General features: G+C 47.2%; 1 protein-coding gene across 2 annotated transcripts in view; it reads left to right on the top strand.

Annotated features, from left to right (window-relative positions):
• DHX58 (DExH-box helicase 58) overlaps positions 1-20,756 on the top strand; it is a 31,742-nt gene that overhangs the window by 1,654 nt on the left and 9,332 nt on the right. For both annotated transcript variants that reach the window (XM_073572351.1, XM_073572352.1), the window contains exons 2-7: positions 9,484-9,651; positions 10,419-10,623; positions 12,523-12,713; positions 12,797-12,913; positions 14,229-14,355; positions 17,070-17,261. In XM_073572351.1, the coding sequence (XP_073428452.1) occupies positions 9,484-9,651; positions 10,419-10,623; positions 12,523-12,713; positions 12,797-12,913; positions 14,229-14,355; positions 17,070-17,261 (1,000 nt within the window). The remainder of the gene's footprint in view (positions 1-9,483; positions 9,652-10,418; positions 10,624-12,522; positions 12,714-12,796; positions 12,914-14,228; positions 14,356-17,069; positions 17,262-20,756) is intronic.

Genomic DNA, 20,756 nt, shown 5'->3' on the forward strand with positions numbered 1-20,756 from the left:
CCCACTAAACTGCTTTAAATACATGTATTCGGGGCTAAAAATCATTTTTGCAATTGGGTTTTCTTAAAAATTTTGCATAGTTTGTCTTCTGTTGCCTATATGTTACACTGTCTATTCGTGGCTGCAGAAAGAGTTAAAGGGAGCCTTCCACGTGAAAAAAAAGCTGTAGATATAGGGTTAATAGTGTTCTGAAACCACCCGGTGTCTATGGTTTCAGTCATAGTGGCGGCACCAGCGCAGTTTCAGTCACTGTTCAGCACATAGAGAGTGGCGGCTGTAACTGCACCTCCGGCACTGACTGACAGCTCGCTCAGCATTAGGGCCGACTGTCAGTCAGTGCAGATTGGTGACTGAGTCTGCATCGGTGCCAATGTGGCACTCACAAGTACGCAGGACGCAGTGACGAGGTGCGAGACGGTTTGGTGCTTTTAGTATTAACGTTTATAGTCCTGGAGGTAACTGTCCTCAGTTGTAGCCTAACCAACCAAAGGGGTAACAAGAATTGCCCTCACAGGGGCTCTATACAAGCAAACACAAACAGGGTAGAACACGACTACGTCCGGCAAGAGCCGGTCACTATAGGGCCGCGGTATGGCTGACTACGGGTCCTTAATTATATAGTCAACTTAGCCGTCCAGACGTCCCTCGCCGGTTGGGATGGTGGTCTTTCGGCGTAGCAGTCGCTGGGCCCAGTTGCTGAAGTGTTGACGAAGTCTTCGAGCGCTTCGGCGCTTCGATGACACTGGAGCACCACAGGCCACGGAGGAGTCCTTGGATGGATGGGCTGCAGCCCCCGGACTGGGGCAAGCGGCAGCGATGTGGGGTGGCGAGGGGCAGGCCACCTGTGCAGCTAACAGCTGCGACGGGGAATCCGCCCTTGCCGCGGACCGGAGCAGGACAGTGGTGGCTGGTGGCAGCACTGGACTTGCCGCGGCCATGGGTGAGAGCAGGGTGACCGCGGGTGGCGGGAGACAGGCCGCAGCCACGGGCCGGAGTGAGGCGGCAATGGCCGCGGGCAGGCCGCAGCCGCGAGCAGGGGCGAGGCGGCAGTGGCTGCGGGCAGAAGCGGAGCAGCGGCTCTCGGACATCATCTAGGCGCTGTCCCTCTGATGTCCTCGAGGAACGTCTCTCCTGGCTCTGATAAGTCGCTCTGGTTCTCAGCCGCTCCCACGGTCTCCTGCTGCTTCTGTCCCAGTCTGCTGACTCACGGTGACAAGCGTTCCCCGCCCCTTTTATACTGGCTCCTCCCCCCGCCCATCTGTCCATCTCAGCGGTCCGTCCCTGAACTCTGTCCCCCGGGAACAGTTTCCCCCGGAACCTAGGTGACGGTCCCCTTGGTTCCGGCCCGGACACTCGGCGGGGGGCCCTTCTTCCCACACCACCCCCATGAGTGAAACTCAAATGCTGCTTGGGGGTGGGAATCAGTGTGGGTGCAGGTTCAGAATAATATTTATCTGCAAATTAAAGATTAAAGTGTTTTTTCATGTGACAGGTTCCCTTTGCTTGATAATCTGTCAGTGTGCGCCTTCTGATGGTCTAACAGGAAAGTTTGTAACTCTTTTATCTGTCTTTTTCTGAGTTTCCTTTTTCACACTTCAGACGTTTGGTGTCAGTCAAAATCCGCCCTTTTGAGAAAAAAACAGATCCACCATTTTTTTGGGCGAAATCCGTTTTTTTCCATAGACTTGCATTAGCGACGGATGGTCGTCCGTTCCATCCATCTTTTGACAGATCCGTCGGAATTTTGGCCACCGCCGTCTGGAGTAGATGGACTTTGGAACGTTTTTTGTCTGCGTCGAAAAGTTCTCTCTCTCCCTCTCCTTTTCCAGAGTGTTTCTTCCCTCTCTCTCCCTCTCCCACCCTCTCCCCCCTCCCCTCTCTCCCCCTCCCCTCTCTCCCCTCCCTCTCCCCCCTCCCTCTCTCCCCTCCCTCTCTCCTCCTCTCTCCCCCCCCTCTCTCCCCTCCCTCTCTCCCCCCCTCTCCTCCCTCCCTCTCTCCCCTCCCTCCCTCTCTCCCCTCCCTCTCCCCCCCCTCCTCCTCTCTCCCCCCTCCCTCTCTCCCCTCCTCTCCTCCTCTCTCCCCCCCTCTCTCCTCCTCTCTCCCCCCTCCCTCTCTCCCCCCCTCTCTCCCCCCTCCCTCTCTCCCCCCCTCTCTCCCCCCCTCTCTCCCCCCCCTCTCCTCCTCTCTCTCCCTCTCTCCCCCCCTCTCTCCTCCTCTCTCCCCCCCTCCCTCCCTCCTCTCTCCCTCCCTCCCCCCTCCCTCTCTCCCCCCTCTCCTCCTCTCTCCCCCCTCCCTCCCCCCCTCCTCTCTCCCCCCCTCTCTCCCCCCCCTCTCTCCCCTCCTCTCTCCCCCCCTCCCTCTCTCCCCTCCTCTCTCCCCTCCTCTCTCCCCCCTCCCTCTCCCCCCTCCTCTCTCCACGCCTCCCTCCCCTCCTCTCTCTCCCTTCCTCTCTCCCCTCTCCTCTCTCCCCTCCCCTCTCTCCCCCTCCTCTCTCCCCTCCCCTCTCCCCCCTCTCTCCCCCTCCTTCTCCCCCCTCCTCCCTCTCTCCCTCCCCCCTCTCACTCCTCCTCTCCCCCCTCCCCCCCTCCTCTCTCCCCCCTCCCCCCTCCCCCCTCCCTCTCTCCCCTCCCCCCTCCCTCTCTTCCCCCTCCCCCCTCCCTCTCTCCCCTCCCCCCTCCCCCCTCCCTCTCTCCCCTCCTCTCTCCCCTCCTCTCTCCCTCTCTCCCCTCCTCTCTCCCCGCCTCTCTCTCCCCCTCCTCTCTCCCCCGTCTCTCCCCCCCTCTCTCCCCCCTCTCCTCCCCTCCCCCCTCCCTCTCTCCCCCCTCTCCTCCCCTCCCCCCTCCCTCTCTCCCCTCCTCTCTCCCCGCCTCTCTCTCCCCCTCCTCTCTCCCCCCTCTCCCCTCCCCTCTCTCCCTCTCCTCCTCTCTCCCCCTCTCCTCCCCGCCTCTCTCTCCCCCTCCTCTCTCCCCCCTCTCCCCTCCCCTCTCTCCCCCCTCTCCTCCCCTCTCTCCCCCCCTCTCCTCCCCTCTCTCCCCCCTCTCTCCCCCCTCTCCCCTCCTCTCTCCCCCTCTCCCCCCCTCTCTCCCCCTCTCCCCCCCTCTCTCCCCTCCCCCCTCTCTCCCCTCCTCTCTCTCCCCCCTCTCCTCCCCTCTCTCCCCTCTCCTCCCCCCTCTCCTCCCCCCTCTCCCCTCTCCTCCCCCCTCTCCCCTCCTCTCTCCCCCCTCTCCCCTCCTCCCCCTAAGGAAACAAAAAGTATGTTAAGGTCAAAATTTGTAATTAAAGCTAATTGTAAAAAATTATTTTTTCAAGGACGTCCCTCCTGACAGCACCATGGAGGGCGTCCTCCTCCTCCTTACAGGCACAGGAAAAGCACACAAGAGGTTAAAAGGTCCCGGCCCACCCCCATTCCCTCAGTCTTTTTCCTTCCCCTGCACGTAGGTACACACGCGAGCAGCGCAGCTTATCGGAGGGCTCAGGGGGATCGTGCGGCTGGTCCAGATCCTTCCCCCCCTGTCAAGTGGCCCAGGGCCGACACTCCCCAGTGGGGAATCCCGTTGCCCCAGAGATCAGTGAGCGGATGGGCTCCTGGGTTGAGCCGCTCTTCCCGGTGAGAGGCTCTCGGACTCGGATGCCGGCCGGCTAGCCAGCGCTTCCGGAAGTCGCACCAGGGAAAGTGGCCGTCGCACTTCTGGTGACATCACGGGCGTCGGGCTCGGCATCGCAACTGCACACGCCTGGACAAGCTGCAACCACAGATATCGCAAGCGCGATGCAGGACGCTAAGCTGCTGGAAAGATGGAGCTTGTGCGCGCTGGCGCTAGCGCAGGTACTGACTGAAAACCACTCACACACAGATGTATTGTCAGAGGGAAGGGGTTTCTTAATGAGTCAGTCACCAATCCAAGCATCGTCACCATACACACAGCACCAGTATGAAAATATTAGCGCATGGCATAACGGCCATGCACACTATTAATAGCGTACGGGACCTGCCGGAAATCTCCAGAGCCCTGAGCTAAACAAATGGAATCAGGAGCAGGACCTGAGCACCTGACTCCTGAACTCCAATGGAAGCTCGTCCCGTGGGCATGCTCAGAAGCTGGAAAAAAGGACAGCCTCTGGAGACAAATGTGAGAATCTGGATTCCCGCATAGGCATCATAGAACCCAGATTCCTAACAGATCCAAGGTGGAATGCGGAACTGTGAGCGAGGCAGGCAGCATATCGGCTCCCTGGAATTCGCAGGGTGTGCGGCAGTATGATGGAGTATTCGGGCAAGAAGAACCAGGATGATCCCTCTGCACTCAGCCCATCCCCAGCACCTAGTCAGTTCTCAGCACTCTTTCCGTACTCGAACACTCAGCCCCTGATTATTCCCCCTCTTGTGCTGTGCAGGATAAGGGAATTCCAGCTACGACCAAACAGTCTGGCAAAGCCTCCGCAAAGTCCAGGCGATGCCCCGTATGCCATGTGAAGCTCCCTGACACCTATGGCAGAACGCTCTGTGATACCTGCACTACCAAGTTAGGGAAGAACAGCCATCCCTCTTTGCTGGCATGAGGTCCCTGATTCGGGAAGAAGTACAGGCCTCCATATCCAGACTCTTGCGTCAGCAGTCTTCCAGACCGAGTCAGTGTTCTAAGAGGCCTAGGTGGGAAATGGATCAGAGCTTAGACAAGGAATCCCATCACCTGGGGTCAGACCAAGAAGAAGAGGGCGAAATACTGTCAGAGACTCCGGAACGGGGCAGAAGATATTTATTTTCATCTGAGGATACGGATGAGCTTGTATAGGCAATTAGAGATACCATGCAGGTCGAGGAGGTCGCTAAACCGCAGTCCAGACAGGACTTAATGTTCGGCGGGTCTTAGAGTGTAAAAGCAGCGTGTCTTTCCAATAAGCGATCACATCTGCGCCATGGTGTTGGAGGAGTGGGAGGATGCAGAACGAAGGCTGTTGTCCCGGGACTTCAAAAGTCGCCTACCTATTGATCTGGAGGACATTAAAGTCTGGGAAGAAATACCTAAGATCGACGTGCCAGTCGCTAAGAAGACATCCATCCCTTTCCAGGACTCTTCAGGTTTAAGAGACCCAATGGACAGAAGGCTGAAATTCTCCTGAAACGGACTTGGGAGTCATCTGCAGCCCTGATCAGCACAAACACAGTGGCTACCTCGGTTGCTAGGTCTATGTTCTTATGGATGGGGCAACTGGAGGAACAACTATCCAACAAGACCTCTACGGATGATATCCTAGCCTCCCTTCCTCTAGTGAAATCAGCCACTGTCTTTCTGGCCGACACATGGGCCGAATCCATCAGATTCTCTGCTAGGAACAGCTCACTGTCCAATGCGGCCTGTAAAGCTATTTGGCTAAAATCATGGTCTCTGAATAACGCCTCCAAGACCAAGTTGTGCTCCATTCCCTTCTCTGGGCTGAGGGTTTTCGGGCCAGCATTGGATAACATCCTGGAGTCGGCTTTCAATAAAAACAGGGGGTCCCCAGAAGACAGGTCTAGAAGGAACCTGTCCTTTTGGAAAGGGGGCCCCGCCTGGAGACAGTCTTAAAACAGGAGTCAGAGGGAGTCCAGTAAAGAAACCTACAGTAGTTCCTATGGTAGAGGAGGAAAGAGCAAGGGCTCCCTGTTTGGGTCAGGCTCCAGACCCAGGAGACAATGATGCCATTTTGATTGGGGGGGAGGCTCAGACACTTTGCGGGAAATTGGCACTATATAACCCAAAACCAATGGGTCCTCAGGACCATAGCAAAAGGGTACGTAATAGAATTTTCCTTTCCTCCGAGAGATTCATTGCTCCCACTATTGTGGCAACAGATTCCGCTATGTTAGCAGACCTGGAAGAGCTGGCCGACTCGGCTGTCATATCCCCTGGCAGAGGTGGGCAAGGCTCACTATTCCTCTCTGTTCTTTATTGTAAAACCATCAGGAGAGGCCCGTATGATAATAAATCTGTCACGCCGCCACTGTATACTCACCCGGCCTCCGCTCCCGCGCCACCCTCCGCCGTCCGACATCCACGGTGGTCCCTTCTGACAGATCCGCGGCCGACGGCGTCTCTGCATGCAATGCGCATGCCCCATAGGCCGCGGCCGCGCCTCCCTCCTGTCACTTATGCTCTGGAAATGCCCTAACCCGGAAGCACCACTGGACCAATGGCAGTTCAGACAGGGGCATATCAGGCCGTCCTCCTTTGAGGGAGGTGCCTGATCGTTGTGTTTGCTAGCACACTAGGTCCTGCTTTCTCATGTTCCTGCCGCAGTCTCTCAGTCCTGTACTCCGTGGTTCCTGCCGCAGTCTCACAGTCCTGTACTCCCGTGTTCCTGCTATCTATGCTCCAGCCCTGCAGTCCTACTCCGGTCCTGCCTCCCGTGTTCCTGCTCTGTCCTGCTGTCTAGGCTCCAGTCCCGCATTCCTACTCCGGTCCTGTCTCCAGTTATCCTGCTCCGTCCTGCTGTCTATACTCTAGTCCAGCAACCCCACTCTGGTCCTATCTTCCACAGTCTCGTGCTCCTACTCCAGTCCATTCTGAGCCGCCCCTCTCAGTACCGGCTATCGTGGTACCCGAACCCCTGGGCCTGCTCCTAACGATCCCTGTATAGGGGTCGGCTCCACCTGGCAGCTTGCCCGGGGCCCTTCGGTGCCACGATCCAGAAGGTCCACTCCTGGAGATTATCCTCACCCGACCAGCCGTGGTAACAAAATCTATAATCTCGAAACCTACAGTACGGGTGAGACCCTGCTCAGCGGAGGCTGTACGCCGGCGCTGTCAGGATCCTGATAGCACCCTACAATCAGGTGGTCAAACCCCTCCTGGGATCTAAACTTGGTCCTTAGGTCCCTATGAAAGGAGCCTTACGTTACAGGGGAACAGATGCCCATCTCGGTCCGGACATTAAAAGCGGCATTTCTAGTGGCCATTACCACAGCCAAGCTGGTGGGGTAGATCCAGGTATTGTCTACCCGGGATCCATATCGTCAGATCTGGGAAGATCGTATAGTATTAAAATTGGACCCTGCCTTTGTACCTAAGGTAGCATCCCACCAGAACTTAAACCAGGAAATTGTTTTACCTTCCTTTTGCAACAACCCCTCAAACGAGAAGGAGCGGGCCCTCCACACGCTAGATGTTAGACGAGCGGTTATTGACTATCTAGAGGTCACTCGTACTGTAGTTGAAATCAGGACCATAATTTGTTCGTCCTTTTCAGGGGTAAAAATAAGGGAAGGAAAGCTTCTAAAGCGTTCATCGCAAGATGGATAACCTCCGTAATTTCTTTAGCCTATCAGTCTGAAAGTCTCAGTCCCCCTGAGGGTGTTAAGGGCCCACTCGACCAGAACAGTGTCAAATTCCTGGGCTGAGTGAGTGGGAGCTTCAGTTGAGCAGATCTGTAGGGCTGCAACTTGAGCCAGACTTGACACATTTTGCAGGCGCTATAGGTTAGATGTGTTATCTGGCCAACAAACTGCTTTCGGGAAGAAGGTTCTCGAGGCAGTAATCCCACCCAGAGGAGGTACTCTGCTATTCTCCATGGTGCTGTCAGGAGGGACATCCTGGAAAATAAGTATTAAACATACCGATAATTATATTTCCAGGAGTCCATTATGACAGCACGGTTAGTTCCCTCTCGGATTATGATACAGGAAAGATGTATATCTTTGTACCGTGTTAGCCAGTAAATAGAAAAATATTCAGAATTGAGAGGCCTCAGTGGTTGATACCTTTTAATGGCTAACTGAAATGATGGTAACACATTGCAAGCTTTCGAGACTACTCAGGTCTCTTCATCAGGCATTGACTAATACAAAATCTGAAGAGTCACATATTTATGCACAACACAGCACAGAAAAATGCAATAGATAAGACAAGTGACGTGAAGCAGAACTATCATTATGGGAGAAGGAGAAACATAAATATTGGACCAGTTCATAGATAAGGAGTCTGGATATTTTATTGTCCTCTGATTGGGGTCTCCTAATGTGTTGTGATGCCCCCACAAGGTCTTAGGAGCATATTCCTTAATTGATGTAAAAAGACATAAATCCATGCGACACGTTCATTCCAGCATTGAGAGTGTCAATTGTCATCATGAGCTTGAACTCCCAGACTCTTCTCTCTGAGATCTGAAGTTACTTTTCAATACCAGTAATTTCATATCCATGGTGTTGTTATCAGGCATACAAAAATGTTTTGCCACAGGTAGATCCATTCTTTTTTCTCTTATTGTGTGGCGATGAGAATTCATCCTTGTCCCGGATTATGCTATGTCATATGCCGTATTATGATATTGTTAATAAAAAGTGTTATGTTGCATTATCCATGGTGTGGTACTTAAAACACTGAGGGAATGGGGGTGGCCTCGGACCTTTTAACCTATAGTGTGCTTTTCCTGTCCCTGTAAGGAGGAGGAGGACGCCCTCCATGGTGCTGTCAGGATGGACTCCTGGAAACATAATTACCGGTGGGTCTAATACCTATTTTTATCCTCAGATATAATACATTTAAAAGGACTGCATTGAAATGACTGTTCAAACTAAGCCAAGCCGTTCATTGTTTCATAGTGGGGCAAATCCTTTAAATGCACCTTCCCACCTGCTTGTTTCCCTTCTATTTCTCCCTTGTCTTATTTGGAGATAGAGGGAAACCAAACAGATGGGAAGGTGCATATAAATGATTGGCACTGCCATGATGCACCATGTGCCTGTGCTTGGGATGAACAGTCATTCTGTGCTGACAGAAACCCTTTAAGTTAAAAGAGAAAACGTCCCTAAAGGATGCCAAGTCCTTTATAACCAGACTGGTAGGAATACTCAGGGGCTGAGCATCCTACTACTACTACAACTGTGCTCTGATTATGTGGACACTGTGCCCATGATGTCGGCAGCAAACAACATCTATAAGGCTACGTTCACAAAGTGCAGATTTGCATGTAGATAATTCACAGTATAATACAGTACAAGCTGCTGGGTTTGGAGCTCCTCCAATTGGAAAACTCACATGGGAAACCTGCATTTCCATTGGAGGAGGCAGACGGACAGGGTTGAACACATGACCCCCGAGCAGCGGCCATTGTATGGACAGAAGTGCTGGTCTGTGTGTGAGGGAAGCTGACAAGAGAAAGTGCACGGCTGTGGCAGTGTAACCGCTTAGATGCCAGATGTCGATAGCTAATGACTGATACTTCTTAGAAGTTTGTAGAGGTCGTCCACTACTTTCAAAGGGAAAAAGGGTACTGAAGAACTGCAAGAGAGCGTCATGTAACCACTGCAGCCAATCAGAGATGTCTGGCAGAGGCTTACTCTTCTCTGCTTATAGAGACCACATGGATGCTCGGCTGAGTGTACATCTCTAAGGGGGAGGGGTTGTGTATGGCCAGTATTACTATATTTGCCTAATTTATCGTGTAAAGCCCAGCATGTCATCAACCACATTCCCATGGCCCTGAAGTTTGCCTCATGTTTTCCAGATGGAGCTGCGGGACTATCAGTGGGAAGTCATTGGCCCAGCACTGGAAGGCAAAAACATCATTATCTGGCTTCCAACCGGGTCTGGTAAAACCAAGGCAGCTTTGTATGTGGCAATGCGGCACCTAGAGATTAAGTCTAATGCCAAGGTTGCCATGATTGTGAACAAGGTATGTGCCATCTTGCTGTCTCTCCTTCTGGAATATTATTGTTAAATGTTGCAATTAATAATTTATGGGCTAAACATTCTCAATTTTTCATATTTCCAGTGCAGTAATGCAATTCAGTTTTCATATTTCATGTTGGTATGCTATAGCGCTACAGAGTGCTGCTTTATTTTGTTTGGCAATTAATAATTGGACAGGTTTAAGATCTTTCTTAAAGGAAACCTGTCATTCAAGTTGCCCAAACTGCAAGCAGCACAAATCACAGCCTGGAAGCACAATGGCTGCCAGGTCTATTATTCTCTTAAATGGCTCTTGCCAGCGCCATTCCAGGTGATTGACTGGTATTTCTCTGTTGTCATAGGGATAGACCTGTCAATCACCGGTAGCAGCGCTGGCCGGACTAGTCTGGTCTCTGGCTATGTTCTCCAGCTGGATTTTCAAAGTCTTACTTCTTTGAGACGCCGAAGCAACTAAGAGAATAATATACCTGGCTTCCATCATGCAGCCAGGCTGCGAATCAAGAACGTGTCCAAGGCTTTATGCTCAGGCGGACTGTACAGCAACAGAACATATACTGTATGTAAGAAGAGACATCAGGACAATCTGATGGTCTTTTGGGTTTATTAGTCAGTTTTGAATGTTAATTATTTTCCCCACCTCCTGCTTTTACATACATTCACATCCATACATAAACCAATACGGTATATACCTAACATGTCTTTAGCCAGAGATGGAACCAAATGTGTAAGGTTTCTTCTTCCATCTGTCAGGTCCATCTGGTTGATCAGCACTACAGCAAAGAGTTTCAACCACATCTCAAGGACAGATTTAAGATCATTGCCGTAAGTGGAGACACAGAAGAAAAGAGCTTTTTTGCTAATTTTGTGAAGGAATCTGACATAGTTATTTGCACTGCACAAATCCTGCACAATGCACTCAAGAGTGACAGCGAAGAAAAGCACGTGGAGTTGACAGGTGAGGGCTTCTAGAGAATAACCATTGTTATGTATCAGCTGTGTAGCCATATTATCAGGGACACACTATGCTAACGTGATTGGTCCTCTGAACAGCCACCAAGCAATGACCTTTATATTCCTCTCCTATTTTGGACTTTGTATGGAGAGCAATGTGTAAGCCTATGTTTCCACAATGAGCTTTTGGTGAGTTCTTGATGTTGCAGATTTTCTGCACCATTTCTACACCTACAATCATGGCCAAAAATGTTGGCACCCTTGAAATTGTTCCAGAAAATGAAGTATTTCCCTCAGAAAACTATTGCAATTATATGTTTTGTTATTCACATGTTTATTTCCTTTGTGTGTATTGGAACAACACAAAAATCACAGAAAATAAGGAAAATTGGACATAATTTCACACAAAACTCCAAAAAAGGTTGACGAAATTGTTGGCACCTTTCCAAAATTTTGGGTAAACAACTTTGTTTCAAGCATGTGATGCTATTCCGCTTCACATCACTTGTCTTAGCGAATGGGTTATTTCTGTGCTGTCTTGTGTATAAATATGTGATTCCTCAGATTTTGTATTAATCTAGCCTGATGAAGAGACCTGAGTAGTCTCGAAAGCTTGCAATTTGTTACTATCTTTTCAGTTAGCCATTAAAAGGTATCAACCACTGAGGACTCTCAGTTCTAAATATTCTTCTATCTACTGCCTAACACGGTACAAAGATATATATCTTTCCTATACCTTTGTGAAAGCATCTTGTGGATAGACAAAGATAGAGCTTTTTGATAAAGTACATCATTGTACTGTTTGCCGAAAATGAATGAGGCCTCAAAAGAAAAAGCACAGTACCTACAATCAAATATGGTGGAGGTTTAAAGATGTTTGGGGGTGGTTTTGCTGCCACTGGCACTAGGTGCCTTGCCTGTGTGAAAGGCATCATGAACTCTGAATATTTTGGGTCGCAATGCAGTGCCCAGTGTCAAAAAGCTGGATTTGCATCCTAGATCATAGGTCTTCCAGCAGCAATGACCCAAAACATACTTCAAGAAGCACCCAGAAATGGATGGAAACTAAGCGCTGTTCTGAAGTAGCCAGCAATGAGTCCGGATCGAAATCCCATGGAACACTTGTGACGAGATCTTAAAATTGCTGTTGGGAGAAGGCACCCTTCAAGTAAAAGGGACCATGAGCAGTTTGCAAAAGGAGAGTGGTCAAAAATTCCATTTGAGAGATGTAAGAAGCTTGTTGATGGTTATAGGAAGCAATTGATTGCAGGTATTTATTCCAAAGGGTTTGCAACCAAATATTAAGTTGAGGGTGCCAACAATTTTGTATGACCCATTTTAGGGGTTTTGTGTAAAATTATGTCCACTTTGCCTTTTCTTCTCGGTTTTTTTGTGCTGTTCCAATGCACACAAAGGAAATAAATATGTGTGTAACAAATGTGTAATTGTAATGATTTTCTGGGAAAAATACTTAATCTTCTGGAACTATTATAAGGGTGCCAACGCTTTCGGCCATGACTGTATTAAGTACGTTTTTGACACAACAAAAACACGTAGCATCAAAAACTTGTTGTGGTCACACAGCCTAATACTCTGTCCATGGTCCAACATCAATGGCTCAGGTAAATAGTAAGAAAAGAAGACATTTTCATAAAACAACTTTCTTAAAAAGACTAGTTTTGACTTTAAAGAGCAACAAATAAAGAGGTCCATATCTCTGGAGCAGTATGGCGGTTTTAAAAAAAGGAATAATCAGGGGAGCAGCAGGAATAAAGTAAGGTTTTGACCTAGTGACATGTCCTTTTAAAGAATTAACCTCTTTCTTTTTATGCACATGGAGCAATTCCAATGTATTTGATTATTTGTAATCTTTACATCCATATTTTGTGCTCTTCGCCAATAGATTTTACTCTACTAATCATAGACGAGTGTCACCACACTCAGAAAGATACAGTTTATAACAAGCTGATGGGGGCATACATGGAGAAAAAGCTCCAAGGAGAGAGAAAGCTGCCACAAATTCTAGGACTGACGGCTTCTCCAGGGACAGATCGGGCGAGCACATTTGAGGATGCCGTAGACCACATTTTAACGGTAAGACTATAGATGTACCTGTCTGTGCTGGTGTTTTGCCTTACAACGAGATTCTGTATCTAAAAGGCTTCTCTGTTTTCCAGATCTGTGCAAATCTTGACACATGGAAGATAATGTCACCAAAGAATTCCATCGAGAGCCTTGTAGCCAATTCTAAGCAGCCCAAAAAACAATATGACCTGGTACCACAAAGAGATGAGGTGATAAATATTAGTGTTATACTATAAACTATTCCCATATGGCACCCCTTCCTCAAAAAGAAAAGTTCACATATTTTACATAATAATCAAAAATTACACGTCACTCCGTTATCCAAATTAGGTGCACAGAAGAAGGATACCACTCCTGATAAAATATTAGAAAAAAATCTGGCACTCTGAATAGCATCCAAAAGTATTTACTAAAGTTGTACAATCCCAATAGAATGACGTTTCGGTCTATAACTCAGACCCTCAGACTGGGATATAGAAAATACAACAGAAAATCGATTCAGTCTCATAAAAATTACTGATAGCCAAAATAAACAAGAATTCAGAATTTAGAGTGCCAGATTTGTTTCTTACCCATATTTTCCATAAACATATCATTTCTGCTTTTTAGGCCACATTCACACTATCAGTATTTGGTCAGTATTTTACCTCAGTATGTGTAAGCCATAACCGGGAGAGGAACAATCAGAGGAAAAGTATAATAGAAACACGTCACCACTTCTGGATTTATCACCCACTCCTGGCTTTGGCATACAAATACTGATGTAAAATACTGACCAAATACTGAATGTGTGAACATAGCCTTAGCCTGTGTTTTTCACAGATACAACGTTTACCCGTTGTAGTCTATGGGGCTGTTCACATATTCAAATTTTTTAAGTGCAAAACTCATGCAAAAATGTATATTTTTATCCAGTATCATGGAGGAAAACGGCCAATGCAAGTCTATTGGTCTGTGAAAACACATACAGCACATGGACGGCATCAGTGTACAGATTATGTGTTGTCCTTATTTAACATTGCAAACAATAGAAGATTTGAAATGTATTTACCCATATATGAAAAACATTGATCACACACTGACCCAAAATACTGATGAGACACTGATGACACACTGACCCAAACACTGAAGACACACTGATGGCTCACTGACCCCAAACACTGATGACACACTGACCCAAAACACAGATGATACTGATGACTGACTGACCCAAAACACACCAGTACCATTTTTTGTATATGTGAAAAATACTGACATCTGAATGAGGCCTAACTGTAAGATCAAACTGTAGGGGATTTTATTTGTCTCTTACTATGAAAACGTATAGCTCTGCATGGCTGCTGAACACATAAATTGGTGGGATATTTTTAAATTGTGACCTATTTGCAAAGTTGCTATCTTTCCTAATCCTGTTTTGGGGTTGTGGGCTGGTGCCTAATTGGGAACCTCCTAAGTTCTGTCTGTGTAGTGCTCTAAGCTATGTGTTTGCTGTACAAATGCTAATACCATTTTCCATTGCTCTAGGATCCATTTGGAGACAAAGTGAAGGAGCTGATGGGCGCCATACATCGATACCTTGATGACTTTGAGTACACAACAGAATTTGGCACCCAGATGTATGAACAGAACATAGTGCTGATGGAAAAAGAGGGTGAGTTTTATTGTATTGGGCCCATTACTGTAATATACCCTGGCCACTTTATATAGAAAGGAGCTTTCCACCACACAAGTTAGACACGTGACCCCAAAGTGCCACCAAAGTCAAGTGAGTGCGTTTTCTGTTGATCACGTTAAGTGTAAATCCACATTGGAATCGGAAAATTGAGAGATATGATCTTTGAACGAGGTATGGTCACTGGAGAGACTAGCCGGTGTCAGTATTTCAAAATCTGCCAACCTTGTGGTTTTTTTTGTGCAATGGTGTTGAGATTATTTGTGGATGTAAACAATTTGTCGATAAAAGTGGTAGCAGGAACGTGTCTAGAATTGATGCGATAAACAGGCGGAGCACAGTCAAGAAAATTGCAGCTGATACATCAGCTAATAAGGGATTACACAACTTGTCCTTTCTAAGCATAGATGGGATGTATGACAGGTCTGAGTGCCGATACAATAAAAAAAAAGCGCAAAAATTACATAATTCAACAGTAGAAAACATTGCCTGGTCTGATGAATCCAGATTTCTGTTGCACCATGTTGATGGGAGGGTTAGCAGTTGTCGCAAGCAGCATAAATTGATGACCTCTTCTACTAGATGTCAACAGTTCAGGGTGGTGGAGGTGGAGAAATTACATGGTTCCTCTCGTATCTGATGTTTGGAAGATTGGACAGTAGGGCTTACCTAAGCATTGTCCCTGGCCTGACCCCTTCATCCCGTTCATGACAGATGTTTAACTGTAGATGGTGCCATTCTACAATGCAAAATATTAGAGAACATCTGTCACCATACAGCTCTCAGGTTTTTGCGATGGCCTAAAAAAAAATTATTACAATTTATCAGCAGCCAACTGTGACCCTCTCAAGCTCTTGTAGGCATGAGAGTAGAACATTGTAGCCTAAGCTGGTGAGATTAAACTATGGCCTAGAGAACCCGTTCAAAGGGAATTTCAATTGGAAATTGTGCGGTGGCATAAAACGTGGTGTCAAGTGTATCCTGCTTTTAAGATTTTAAGGGGAGGGGGAAGATAAGCAACTTCCAGAAGACAATAAAGGTCAAAGTATAAAATTGCTTTATTGGACACAGGGCAAGGAACAATACAAGATATAAAATAGTAGCTGATAGCTCATCACAGAAATATCAAGACATTGTTGTCCACACATGCTGCTTCAATGTATCCCATAAAGGGAGGACAAAAAAGTGAGACCACCATTCGATATAATATATAAAGGCATAGCCTGCTCAAATTAAAGGTAGTAACATATAAAATCACTGCAGATAGCCATATTGAAAACAGTAAACATGTCCTACATTACCTAATAAGTGCTTGTTCATGCAGACAAGTGGGGAGACCTGGTGCCCACCCCGACGCGCGTTTCGAGAACCTTCATCAGGGAGCGCTGATTTAGGTGATTAAGATTTTAGGTGACTTCTATTGTTCATAAACCTTATGTTAGGAACGGCAGAACGCACTAAATAAAAATATAAATAAAGTGCGTTCGCCACTCGGGGTCCACCGTGCGGTAGATGGAAAAACCGCAGCTAGATGGTGGCAGAGCAATAAGGCGGTAGTGTGCACAGGGTTTAGACGACACCCAGGTGCACAGAGCAATCTCTGTTGAACTCACAGAGCTGCAACAACAAAAGAAAAAACACAATAACGCTGAGCCTGTTAGAATCACAGGAGCTCAGCAAAACACACGTGGTAAATGGTCACAGGAGTAGCCCAAGATGGCGGTACTACATACGACTAGACCTACCGTGTCAACCGTGTGAATAGCGTCCCAACCGCGAACGCACCAAAGGCTGCTACTGCAACGCGGCGTGGATAGTGCCGCAGAGTGACACCGCTGTAATGCAGGCGCGATGTAGGATGCTAGCAAGTGTGCCTGAGGAGCAATAGCTCGCTGGCGCTGGTACTGGCTATAACTCAATCCCTCACACAATCGTAATATCCAAGGATAGGGGTTTCAAATGAGTCATTCACCAGATCATGCATCCATCAACATACACACAGCAGCAAGTATGACTATTTGAAACCCCTATCCTTGGATATAACAATTGTGTGAGGGATTGAGTTATAGCCAGTACCAGCGCCAGCGCGCTATTGCTCCTCAGGCACACTTGCTAGTGTCCTACATCGCGCCTGCATTACAGCGGTGTCACACTGCGGCACTATCCACGCCGCGCTGCAGTAGCAGCCTTTGGTGCGTTCGCGATTGCGACGCTATTCACACGGTTGACACGGTAGGTCTAGTCGGATGTAGTACCGCCATCTTGGGCTACTCCTGTGACCATTTACCTCGTGTGGTTTGCTGAGCTCCTGTGATTCTAACAGGCTCAGCGTTATTGTGTTTTTCCTTTTGTTGTTGCAGCTCTGTGAGTTCAACAGAGATTGCTCTGTGCACCTGGGTGTCGTCTAAACCCTGTGCACACTACCGCCTTATTGCTCTGCCACCATCTAGCTGCGGTTTTTCCATCTACCGCACGGTGGACCCCGAGCGGCGAACGCACTTTATTTATATTTTTATTTAGTGCGTTCCGCCGTTCCTAACATTATACTAGCGGCTGGTTCGCCGAGATTGCTGTGCAGGTCCCTGAGCGGTCGGAAAGGAATGGGAGACCGCAGGATGTATGACTCTGGATTCCTGCTGTGCAGCTGCCGGAATCCGACGCCTAACATCTTATGTTATGTTGGTTTATTTCAGCGGCTGAGAATGCCAACAGGAGGAGACGAACTTGTGCATTGCACCTCCGCAAGTACAATGATGCCCTCTTTCTGCATGACACAGTAAGAATGAAGGATGCCTATGATTTGCTGGATGAATTCTACATAACAGAGAGATTCATAAAAAATTCCAGAGATGAAACCGACGTCTACCTCTACATGTTATTCAATGGTATGGCCGTACAGTCTGCATTATGATCATTCCCTTTCAATTGTTAGACACCTAAATATTAGAATTCACCAAAATTGTAGGAACAAATACTTACCCTTACTTTATACCTACTCACTGGTGGACACAGATAGATAAGGGCACCTGTGTAAATGAGCCCTTTGCAGCCCAATAACTCATTGTAATGCACAATTCCACCTGTTTTGGAGGTGGAAATGGACCCCCTTACCTCTTGGGCCCCTGTGAGGCTACACAGGTTGCACCATTGATGTCCACCACTGTGCCTACTTGTCATTAGTCTTCTGTGTGAGATCATATGAAAAGAAGGTTCATATGATACGGTACTGTAGAACGGGCGTTGTTGCTGTTGTATTATGCCTGAGGTGTAGTCTAAGGCTAAAGGCTTAGCTTGCTGGCAAGGGACACATTGGGCTGCTGGGTCCCTCCACATGTACTGCTTCAGAGTCACCACCCACATAATAAAGGTTGCTGTGCTGAATGTGGCCTTCTACATTTTGCTTAGAGCCTCATGTTGATTTTTTAAAAAATTTGCTTAACAGCAATAGATCATTGTGTTTAATATTAATGTGTGGTCCATATCTTTTTTCTACTATTTTCTAATAGGTATTATTTTAGAAGACTCCAAAGATTTTTAGAACCAAATATTGATCACACTATATGCGTTTTAAGAGATTTATGAGTGCAGTGTCCAAAAAACATCACCGGTTAAGTTATTGTGTACTGAGAAACAGGGTGGGGAAGGAATCAGAGTGAAAAGGTAGGGTTCACACCCTGCTTGCTCCATCTTACCTCCTATTGGCAAGTGATACTTAGGCTGGGTTCTGATTTCCATTATCTGTTCCATTTATGGAACAAAATCACAGAAAAATTGGCAGGTACAGATCCATTTAGATTGTGAATACCAGTGGCGCCAGATGATTTGTGTATTTTCGTTGAAAAAAATCTTGTAGCATGCTAAGCTATTTGTTCCAGATGACAGAAGCTAGAGTGGAGACTCCAATCGGTTGCTCCAAGATGTAAACCTAGCCTGTGTATATAAAACGAATGGGAAGAAGCTATATATATAAATGAGTGTATGTATGTGTGTATGTATGTATTTGTGTATGTGTGTGTATCAAGCCACGCCCACGCCACATAGCCCCGCAAACTACATATAGCCACACTCACTCCACACACAAAGCCCCATATAATAAATATATATATATACAGTTTTGGCCAAAAGTATTGACACCCCTGCAATTTTGTCAGATAATACTCAGTTTCTTCCTGAAAATGATTGCAAACACAAATTCTTTGGTATTATTATCTTCATTTAATTTGTCTTAAATGAAAAAACACAAAAGAGAATGAAGCAAAAAGCAAAACATTGATCATTTCACACAAAACTCCAAAAATGGGCCAGACAAAAGTATTGGCACCCTCAGTCTAATACTTGGTTGCACAACCTTTAGCCAAAATAACTGCGACCAACCGCTTCCGGTAACCATCAATGAGTTTCTTACCATGCTTTGCTGGAATTTTAGACCGTTCTTTGGCAAACTGCTCCAGGTCCCTGATATTAGAAGGGTGCCTTCTCCAAACTGCCATTTTTAGATCTCATCACAGGTGTTCTATGGGATTCAGGTCTGGACTCATTGCTGGCCACCTTAGAAGTCTCCAGTGCTTTCTCTCAAACCATTTTCTAGTGCTTTTTGAAGTGTTTTGGGTCATTGTCCTGCTGGAAGACCCATGACCTCTGAGGGAGACCCAGCTTTCTCACACTGGGCCCTACATTATGCTGCAAAATTTGTTGGTAGTCCTCAGACTTCATAATGCCATGCACACGGTCAAGCAGTCCAGTGCCAGAGGCAGCAAAGCAACCCCAAAACATCAGGGAACCTCCGCCATGTTTGACTGTAGGGACCGTGTTTTTTTCTTTGAATGCCTCTTTTTTCTCCTGTAAACTCTATGTTGATGCCTTTGCCCAAAAAGCTCTACTTTTGTCTCATCTGACCAGAGAACATTCTTCCAAAACGTTTTAGGCTTTTTCAGGTAAGTTTTGGCACACACCAGCCTGGCTTTTTTATGTCTCGGGGTAAGAAGTGGGGTCTTCCTGGGTCTCCTACCATACAGTCCCTTTTCATTCAGACGTCGACGGATAGTACGGGTTGACACTGTTGTACCCTCGGACTGCAGGGCAGCTTGAACTTGTTTGGATGTTAGTTGAGGTTCTTTATCCAACATCCGCACAATCTTGCGTTGAAATCTCTTGTCAATTTTTCTTTTCCGTCCACATCTAGGGAGGTTAGCCACAGTGCCATGGGCTTTGAACTTCTTGATGACAGTGCGCACGATAGACACAAGAACATTCAGGTCTTTGGAGATAGACTTGTAGCCTTGAGATTGCTCATGCTTCCTCACAATTTGGTTTCTCAAGTCCTCAGACAGTTCTTTGGTCTTCTTTCTTTTCTCCATGCTCAATGTGGTACACACAAGGACACAGGACAGATGTTGAGTCAACTTTAATCCATGTCAACTGGCTGCAAGTGTGATTTAATTATTGCCAACACCTGTTAGGTGCCACAGGTAAGTTACAGGTGCTGTTAATTACACAAATTAGAGAAGCATCACATGATTTTTCGAACAGTGCCAATACTTTTGTCCACCCTCTTTTTTATGTTTGGTGTGGAATTATATCCAATTTGGCTTTAGGACAATTCTTTTTGTGTTTTTTCATTTAGGACAAATTAAATGAAGATAATAATAACAAAGAATTTGTGTTTGCAATCATTTTCAGAAAGAAACTGAGTATTATCTGACAGAATTGCATGGGTGTCAATACTTTTGGCCACAGCTGTATAATCTCTAATATGTTTATTTCATTGGCACATCTTCTTGACTACATCAGGTTAAACTGCCTGTGTTGCAACCAATCTCTAAGCATCTTTCATTTCACCAGAGCTGTTTAAAAGATGAAAGCTGAGCTGTGATTGGTTGCTATGAGCAACAGTTTTCCCACTCCACAACACCTCAGCAGACACCTCAGCAGACACTGACCGGGTGGGAGAATTCTAGCATGGAACATAAGCTCCTTCCCATTGTCTGCCCCCCAGAAAGGAGCAGAGAGCACATGACAGAAATGAATCACCCCCTCCTTTATTACTGCCGCGCTCTATTGTTACCGGCGTAGAAAATCGCATCATCAGCAGCCACACACAGAGCCACACACCAGGTTACATAACTGCACATCTCCAGGATCTTCCTGCTCAGCGCCACCTGGCTCGGGACTATGGGATGGAAGATGTGTGATGGGTATATGAGCACTGGACTATGGAATGGAGGATATGTATGATGGATATATGGGCACGGGACTGTGGGATGGAGGATATGTATGATGGATATATGGGCACGGGACTATGGGATGGAGGATAATCATTATAATTTGTTATAACTAACCACAGTTAGTTACTATGCCCGGGCAATGCCGGGTTCTTCAGC

This window comes from Dendrobates tinctorius, unplaced genomic scaffold (assembly GCF_039654945.1).
Source record: "Dendrobates tinctorius isolate UK_male_01 unplaced genomic scaffold, ASM3965494v1 ptg000032l, whole genome shotgun sequence".
NCBI lineage: Eukaryota > Metazoa > Chordata > Amphibia > Anura > Dendrobatidae > Dendrobates > Dendrobates tinctorius.